The sequence below is a fragment of the Octodon degus genome, unplaced genomic scaffold (genome assembly GCF_000260255.1).
Source record: "Octodon degus isolate 3935 unplaced genomic scaffold, OctDeg1.0 scaffold00061, whole genome shotgun sequence".
Lineage (NCBI taxonomy): Eukaryota > Metazoa > Chordata > Mammalia > Rodentia > Octodontidae > Octodon > Octodon degus.
The window spans coordinates 2,930,716-2,940,336 of record NW_004524637.1 but is presented as its reverse complement, the minus strand read 5'-3'; the positions used below and the strand labels follow the sequence as shown (position 1 = coordinate 2,940,336).

Below are 9,621 nucleotides of genomic sequence, written 5' to 3'. Positions count from 1 at the left end.
TTTTCTCCCATACCCATGTTTTTAAGCAAAAACAATCCTTGTGGTTTGCTTGAAGTTCTTTTTGAGAAAAAAGTATGTAAAGGATGTCTTTGTAGGAAAATATCTTCAGGGACTTACAGAAAAACTGTATTTCTGCTTTTCCAAAATCAGATTTACAGGGCTGGAGAGATAGCTCAGTAGAATAAGCGCTTGCCTGGCAAGCACAAGGTCCTGAGTTCAATCCCCAGTTCCACACAAAAATAAATAAAAATTTTTTAAAAATCAGATTTATGTTTTAATCCCAAAGTTGTTTATCTGTTTTCAAAGTTCCCATTATTGTCATGACTTACAACAGGGAAAGAGTAAAGGAATTCGAAGAAAAGGCTTGCTTTGAATTTTTTTGAGACAGAGTCTCACTGTGTAGTTCAGCCTGTCCTTGAACTCACTATTGAGCCCTGGCTAGTTTCAAATTCTTGGGGATTCTCCTGCCTCAGCCCCTGGGGTGCTAAAATTACAAGGGTGCACCATGATTCCCTGTGCTTTTCTGAATTCTAGAGTCCATTATAAAATGGACTTGAAAACTCAGAGACTGTCTTGAAGGTAAATCAGCCTTCAGTAAATAAATAAATAAATAAATAAATAAATCACCCTTCGAATAACAGAAATATTTTTACAGAACAAATTTTGGAATGATAAAAGAGTTTTCACCTTAATTCAAAATTATGGTTGACATGGTATTTCCTGTACTTATATATCTCTTCATGCTTTCAAATGCTGGAATAAATCTCTCTCTCTCTCTCTCTCTCTCTCTCTCTCTCTCTCTCTGTCTCTGTTTCTCTGTCTCTGTCTCTGTGTCTCTGTCTCTGTCTCTATCTCTCTCTCTATCATCTATCTATCTATCTATCTATCTATCTATCTATCTATCTAATCACAATGAGAGAGAATTATTGCTATAAAACTCCGGCAGGCCTCACACAATAGCCTTATTAAAGCAGAACTTCCATGTGATATTTTAGTATTTGCAAAACCCCGCTAACTCCAACATGAATGACTTTCCACTGGGAGCTTTTTATGTTTTGCCGAATAGCTCTGCTTCCTGCCAAGAAAGCAGCAGATGATAGACGCAGCCCTGAAGTCCGCACGGCGTGTCAGGGCTGGACACTCGGCCCTTGGAAAACATGCCGCATGCTGTTGGGGGTGCTCTGCTGAGTATGGTGAATTAAGCATTTTAAAATAAGATGGTTTGGGTTTCAGGATTCAAGTTAAGTCAACAAACATAGAACGCTATCCTTTTTCCTTTCCTTCTGAAGCGAGAGAAGCGGGTCTTGTGTCTTAAGCAACACCAGCTCTATTTTTATGGTTGTGCTTCCGGCATCAATCTTAAATATACATTTTTCTTTATGTGTCTCATAAACAGCTATTTCATACATGTCTGTGTTTCTTTGAAAACGCATATTGGTTACATAGGTGTTGTACAAGGCACGCAACTTTGGTAAGGAAATCTGAACCATAAGGAACCCTAAATGTGTATACAGAGAACAGCTATCTAGGGCTTTCCCCCACTGCCTCGAATATGAGTAAAAAGAATTGCATTATTTAAAAAATAACAACAAGGAACAAATCACTTAGTAAGCATGTATGGCTAAAGTGCTCCCTTCAGTCCCCACTGCAGATCCATTTACGTGCTTCTTCTTCATTCGTGTGTACACAGCGTGTCGCCACACCTGAGCTGAAGGGACAACTTGCATTTTGCGATTATCCCTGTCATTTCTGTAGTACAGTTTACAATAATGATTGCATGTAAACTAGCTTAAAAATAAAAATAAACTAATATACCCTGTTGTGGGGAGTAGATCTCTTAGTTCAATACATATAAAAAGAAGTTTAATAAGAAGCTTTAGGGGCTGGGGATGTGGCTTGGTGGCGCAGCGCCTGCCTAGCAAGCGCGAGGCCCCGAGTTCGATTCCCGGTACCAAAAAAGAAAATAGTGAAAATAAGACCAAAAAAAGTCCCTTTGGAAAAAAAAAAAAAAAAAGAAGCTTTAGGACCAGGAAGATAACTCAGCAGCAGAAGCACCTGCTTGTGCAAGGTTCTGAGTTCAATCCCAGATACCGCAAAAAAAAAAAAAAAAAGCCCAAAAAACCTATAAGAGGCTTTAAAAAAGAGGGGAACCACCTGCTCAGACCCCCCTCCTGTCCCTCTCTCAGACAGGAGCTTTCTTTCCCCCAATAAAAATATTCTGCTCACAACAAGAAAAGAAAAAAGAGGCTTTCAGTGAATTGGACTTATAGCATATAAAAATCACTGAATTTTCAAATTGATAATTCTGATAGTTATTTGGATAGTTCAGACCAAAACCAGAACAAGACAGATCAATCCCTTTTGCCTTAAATGGCCACATGATTATAACAAAGCTATGGGCTTATGTTCCCCATAGCCACTAACAGAGAGTTTAACTTCGACCTAAAACAAACCTCACTAAGGCGAGAATGTTATTGAGAGTGACTGAAAGAGCAAAGAGGTGGGCTGGGGATATAGCTCAGCAGCACAAGCACCTGCCTGGCAAGCGTAAGGTCCTGAGTTTGATTCCTGGTTGGTTCAAACAAAACAACAGAGAAGAGCTCCAAGTAAGTATAAGTTGGTATGGCTATTGACGTTCAACAAGAAATATATTTAAAGGTTTTTTTCTGCTTATTGGATAAAATTCTATTGAACATTTCAGTGGGTTTGTGTTAGGCATCGCACCCACAATGTTGTGAAGATGTAACACACTTTCTTCCATGGATTTACATCTCCAGGCCCCTACTTTTTTTTTTTTTTTTTCAATCTCTGGTGACTTCTTTTGCTAAAAAACTTTAAGCCAGTTGTTTTCCAGGGCTGAAGATGGAAGCCAGGGCCTCATGTACAGTGAGCAGGCACACTCCCACTAAGCTAGCTCCCCAACCTATACACTATTTTAATAATGTTTTTATGTTTGTTATATATGCCTGATATTTTGTTAATCAAACAATAATCTAAAAGGTACAAAACATTTTTAAAAGAGCAGTTGGGTATGTGGCATCCTATTCAATAGTGCATCTTACTGTGTTAGTGAAGAAGACAGAAAAAAAACACGCATGGCGATCCTGCCTAGCTTCCTCCTGTGGAGTTAATCATGAACAGACCCAGACTGGAGCGCAGGTCCCTGCTGCTTCCTTAACTAGCCCCTACAGAACATTTGTAGATGTGGAGGAAGGCTCACCCGGCCTCACAGAAGAGTCAGGAAAATATCGGAAAATATCGGTCACTGTACATAATCACTTTGGCTTATCTTTTTAAAGCTGGCTCTCCTACTAGAAACAGATAAACAGTACGTCTACAACTTCCAAGAAAATGGCAGTGCCTGGTCCCTCTCTCCCCTCGGCATGATGATACAAGTTCTGTTTCTGCATACGATCAAAAGGGGACACAATATCTTTATGCCAGGGCTGCCTAGATTTCCTCCCATAGTGCTAACCATGAACAAAGGGCCTAGCTGGAGGGCCCTGCTCCCTAGCATCTCAATAGTTCTTAATTACTGGATTCATAATTAGCCCTGTCTATTTCATACGTAGAAAGGGAAAATGACAGAAAATTGGATGGTAGATTGAGTCACTGGGTTACATGAACTGGACTGTCATGGAAGGTGCACAAAAACAAGTAATTATGAGGACATGAGGGGGAGAGGTAGGGAGGGAGAGGGAGACAGGGAGGGAGGGAGGGAGGGAGAAAAGAAGGAAGGAAGGAAGGAAGGAAGGAAGGAAGGAAGGAAGGAAGGGAGGAAGATCTAGAGGAATGGAGCTGGCCTTGTTTTATTATTTATAGTTCCATGACACTAAATGCCTGTCCTGTTAAGACAAAACCATACAACTGGGTACATTTCCCCTTTCTGCTTTGATGGCTAGGGAGCTCAGATCTAAATTTAACATTCAGGAGCCAGGGAGATAGCTCAGTAGAATAAGTGCTTGCCTAGTGAGTGCAAGGTCCTGAGTTCAATTCCTAGTACTGCCAAAAAAATAAAATAAATAAATTTTATGCAGTGAGATAGTGAGGTTAAGCTTAAGAGCCTAAATCGTTTGATAATAATAACAATAAGCTTGTCTTCTGGATGGTTAACAACGTAAGTTTGCAGACCAAAATTAGAGAAAAAGGAGGGCTACAAGGAATGCCAACATTTTGGCCCTAACCTTCTAAGGTCAATTAAGACTCAGGACATATGAGAACTTGTACTGTAATGTCATGTACCTCGGTAGTGTCCCAAATTTTCTGATCAAGAAGATTATGGGGCCAAAGAGGAAAGTGATCGATGACATAGAGTGTGCCTAAGGAGAGTCACGTGGGGAGAAGACACTCTCTCAGGCTTTCACAGAGAGCACATTGGCCAAGCAATGGCCGTGACTCATCCACATGGCTGCACTGACAAAGGTTCTACAATCTGAGGTACGGGATCTCAAGATAAATCCTGAAGACATTTCACTGACCTTCTCAGACCAAAAAGCTACAGCTCTTGTTGCACAGGTCCTGCTTTACCTTGGTCTTAACCATCCAGTAGAAAAGTATGAAGACAAAATATAGGAAATAAAGCCATGCTGTTATGTTGAGCTGTGGGGGACTCAGGTCAATAATTTCTGACATTGCCAGTTAAACAGAAGACCCAATGCTATTATGGGCTACTGGACTCTTTTAGAATATTTTGCTGAGTTTACACACCTATAATATTCAATAACGGAACTTAGAAAAAATGGGGTATACCGATGAATGTCCATTTTGTATCTGTGTATTCCAAGTGGTTAGGATAGATATATAGTTGCATTCTCTTAATGAATAGAATGATTTGTTCTAATGGTGTTTGTAAATAGGATCACAAGTCCACTTCTTGTACAGCAATTAACCATTAAGAAGAATATATGCAGTGTATTATTTGTTGAAACTGTACTTCTGATTGGATTTGAAACTGTCTCACTGCTATCTGTTTATCAATAAAACTTTGAAAATAAAATAAAATAAAATAAATAAATTTTAAAAAATAAATTTAAGGACCAGTGAGATAGATAGCTCAGTGATCTAAAGTGCCTGCGTAGGCAAGCTTAGACACGCGCAGGAGACCTGGGTTCAATCCGTGGCACCGCATGCCATGCCAGCCCCACCCTCAAGGCAGGCTGAGCTGGCAAAAATATGAAATAAAATAGCCATTAAAATAATAAATTTAAAGTAATAATAATAAATTTAACATTCAACAATAGTAAACACTTTTTTACCAGTCATCTTAAAAGTACACAACGTTCTGTTATGTTCATTGGCACTACTGTAAGGCTCGCCGTGGTTCCATAAATTTCAATTGAAAAAAGTAAATAATCCTATCAGGGTCATTCAGCCATAATTTGTCAATAATAGAGACTAATCTGGATAAAACTAAGGAGCCTGATTAATTCTAAATAGGGCAAAGTGGGCACCTGGAGAATAACAGCCACGGAAAATGGAGGAATAGGAATTGTGAGGGAGCCGGGCGTGTGCTCCACCACTGAGGCACGAAGCCCCGCGCCACAGAAATAGTAAATTTCATATTCTCCGCAGTATTTCCCATCCCACAAGTACACCAGCAGCACAGGTCGTACAGGACAAGGGGTAACAAGCTTAGCAAACTGTGCTCGGGAGAGCAGGTCTCCTAGACAGAAAAGAAAGCTCCAAGCAATTTTAAGATGCAATTCACTTCAAAGGGCTTTGCGTAAAAAACACATAGGCACCTAAACCCAGGTGAGTGGAAGGGCCGACAGCCATTGGGAGAGGAGAGTGTCAGTCAGTGGGTTTTCAAACATGTAAGAGCAGGAAAAAAAAAAAAAAAGAGAGAGAGAGAGAACTCCAGTGTGGTGATTTTGCTTTTTGTGAGAAAACTCAAGCCACGTGGATAGGCACGTTTCATTTTGGCTCTACTTCTAACAGGAGGCTGGTGGCACACTGCTTACATTTTCTCCATCTTTCCTTAACTCTACTGTCCTCCTGTGGATGGATGGAAAGTCCTGCTGGTCGCTCACGATGTAAAGGAACATTTAGTCCCTACCCGTATAAAAGTGTGACGTGCAGCACCAGGTGCCACACTTACTGAGTCACACGTGCGTGTGCCGGGGATGATCTGTCTGTCTACCCTGTCCCGAAGCACACAGGCTCAGCCAGCAGCTGGTCTGCCACCAAAGCTCATCTCGCTGCCGTGGACAAGCAGGGCACTGCTCTCCTCTGAGGGATGTGCCATTGTCAGAAGATAGGTCCCCTTTCCCAGGACAGCTGGTAAGAATGGAATGTTCTAAAGAAGCAGGATCTTAACAGGCAAACCAGTAGTAAACTAGCTAAGTGTTATGAGTTTCTATGATAAGCATATAAAATGCTTTACTAAAACTGGAAAAACTCAGAAAAAATGACCCCAAATTCCACACGAACACCCATAAATATATCCTTCCCTTCCTGTCTCCCCAGAGCACACATGGCTGGCAACGCGAGCTCTAGTCAGCGTACCTTGCCTCAAGGTCATGTGAGAACCTACCGTGTGCACCCTGACAGGTGGCCCCTTGGGGAAGCTCTGTGCCCTTGGACATTACTAGGAGACAGCCCATAAGCAGTGGACACAATCTCAGGATGAGGCTGAGGGCAAAGACATACTGGTCATTAACACCAAAAGAAAAAGAAAGTTTTAAAAAGTGCAATGCAGCAATAAGCAGAAGCCCACTGTGGAGTGTTGCAGTTATGGATTATGTTCATTACCCAAAGCGCACGCCAAAACGGACCCATTTGCAGGTTGAACGAGGAAGTCAAGATCCAGTAACACTTCACTGAACGATTTCATTGAACATAAAATTAGGCAATACCTACCTGGGACAAGCCTAAATGTACAGAAGCTGTCTCGGATATATACATGATTTTGCCATCAGATGCTACCACAAAGACAAATCCATCCAAAGTCTGTAAAAGAGAAAGTGTCCGGGTAAGAGATGGATAGTTCCGCATTAGAGGTAAACCTAGCACCCGCACAGTCACTGCGCTGCCCACACAAAACATTCCAGGCTAGGAGTGTAGCACTTGCCTCGCGTGCCTGAAGACCTCGGTTCCATTCTTTGCACAGGGAAAGAAGGAATTACCCAGGAATAAATAAAAATGGGGAGGGGAGGCACAGGGTCCTAAGGACTTCGGGTAACAATATTCAAGGTTTATTCCCGAAGCCAGGCTCTCAGATGCTTTTAAAGTACTTGAAAAACAATATCACATGCACACCACAAAAATCATGCAAAACATTTGAGAATTCCTATCCTGCTCCGTTTGAGTTTAGTAGCTTTATTGTTTGGGGTTACTTTAGCACTCGGCACAAATCCGGAGCTCTATGATTCTTAGGGGAACATCTACCACTCTATGGACCATTTAATGTCACAATTAGACTCATTTATACCACGAGGACATATGCTTTATTTGCCACAATTTTCTAGTTACCCTAAAGTACCATTTGAATAATAAATTCCAACCACTACCAATCCCCAGAAAATAAAACAAAATACCTAATATTTTACCAGACGATGTCTACAGAATTAACTATTAAGGCTTTGTAAGAGATCAAATAACCTTTGCCAAAGTCAAGGAGAAAAAGTATCAACTTCTGAAATATTAAAACTAGCCAAATGAAATTGTAATTTTTGCCTAAATTGGCCAGACTTCCAAAAATAAAATAAAATTATAAGTAGTACTTCAGAAAAATAAAAAGGTAATGATTATATTTATGTGTTAAGGATAAAAAGACTAAATAATTTTTGAAAAAGGAAACTTTTATTTACTCATTCATATATTTTAGATCCAGAACCAAAGAAAAGCAATAAAGCCGGTGAAAGACCCATGCAACCCTCAATACTACGCCCATAAAAAATATTCCAAATTAATTTCTGGCCACAAATTCTATTTTTACAGCATGTAATTGAAACCAGATTACCTTTGGGCCCTCTCACCCCCCTTTCCTTGTGGGGGGTTAGGAAAGAAACAATGTAGCAGAAGTAAAACTTGAAAAAGATAGCCTTACACTTTGCTGTTTCAAATGCAACTTGCTGCAAAAATACAGTTTGCTAAAACACAATCTGCCGCAACGATCCTTCCTTCGCCAGTAAGCTGTCATTAGCTTTCTCCGTTAAGGATGAAGCGAGCATTTTGATTCCAGGCCTCACTTTTGGGTTTCTAACTCAGCTACAAAATATTTTCCCAAGTATTCCTGTGACATTTCAGAAACCTGAACTAAAAAGCCATTTCTAAAATTTTAAATGCTTTGGCTTATTCTGCATGTTGCTTAACTCCAAAATCATTAAAAAGATACACTGAGTGGAGTAAATCCTCCAGAAAAACTAGGAAAGCCAGGAAACGGGAAAAAGTTATCATCATTAAGTTCTAAAACTCACCAGCGGTAGCAAAAATAAATCATATTCTTCATGGAAAGTGTGGAATATGCCTTCAAATTTTCAAATTATCTAACTCACTTGCAGGTATAATTAGTGCAAGGATGACCACCAGCCCACCACTAAAGGAATTAAACATGCACGGAAGCCACAGCGCGACTGTTGACTTCGCCTCGCCACGGGCTTTCACTGAAGTTCTCCCGCACTTAGGTGTCCCTTAGTGCCATTTGTAATATGCATGGGCATGAAACAGGGACGCTGCCAGCAGGGAGCTGGAGGAGAGCGAAAGCTGCCCCGCCAGCCCGGTGCGGCTGGCTCCAGGCGCCCTTTCCCCACACCCAGGCCACCAGGCTCGCTTTAAATTGCAAAACCTCCAGCTCCCAAATTCTCCCCAGGACCTTTTCTCTGCCCCAGTGCATGTGTTTTAAAAAATAAATCACACCTAGGCATTTGGGGCCCGCGTTTGGAAAAGATCTGGTTTTTCAAAATACAGAGCTCACGGCTGGTTCGCAGATCTAAGTCACTGAGGCCCGCAGCCAACGTTTTCCTTCCCTTTTAAAGAAAACACAAAATAGAGGGAGGAAATGCAAAATAGCTCTCGGCAGGCATTTTTCGATGGCAGAGACAAATGACAGGAGGGGAAATGAATAGGTCGTTGAGGAGGCTCTGTAAAGGGCGTTTGAGAGATTCTGGGACTTGGGGCCGCGCTGTCCTCTGCCAGCGTCAGCGGATGCCCTGAAAGTGGCTGGTGCCAGCGGTCACGGAGCCAGCCAGAGCTGCAATCCACGGGTGCACAACTATGCCCGAAAAAGTGCAAAACCAGTGGGATCCCTGCAATCTCAGCCTCTGGCTGAGTGGCCTTCGGGAGTGGGTGACAGAGCGCCTGATCTCAAACTAGGCAAAGACTCCAAAATCAGGTACATGGGACCACCCCAAGGCCTGGTCATGGGCACTACACTCTCAGGTTGGACCACTCAGGTGACAGCTTGCTGTGTGACCACTGGTGGGTTACTTAACTTCCCTGTGCCTCATCTCCCTTCTCTGAATAAAATGAAGCCAAAAAACAGTGGTGCCTGCCTATAATCCCAGCCCTCTGGAAAGCTGAGGCAAAATTCTAGCACAGCCAGGGAGATAGATAGCTCAGTAGAATAAGCTCTTGCCTGGCAAGTGCAACGGCCTGAGTTCAATCCCCAGTTCTGAAAAAAAA

General features: G+C 41.8%; 1 protein-coding gene across 3 annotated transcripts in view; it reads right to left on the bottom strand.

Moving 5' to 3' along the window:
• Sim2 (single-minded family bHLH transcription factor 2) overlaps positions 1 to 9,621 on the bottom strand; it is a 42,566-nt gene that overhangs the window by 23,868 nt on the left and 9,077 nt on the right. For all 3 annotated transcript variants that reach the window (XM_004634360.3, XM_023718709.1, XM_023718708.1), the window contains exon 3: positions 6,859 to 6,948. In XM_004634360.3, the coding sequence (XP_004634417.1) occupies positions 6,859 to 6,948 (90 nt within the window). The remainder of the gene's footprint in view (positions 1 to 6,858; positions 6,949 to 9,621) is intronic.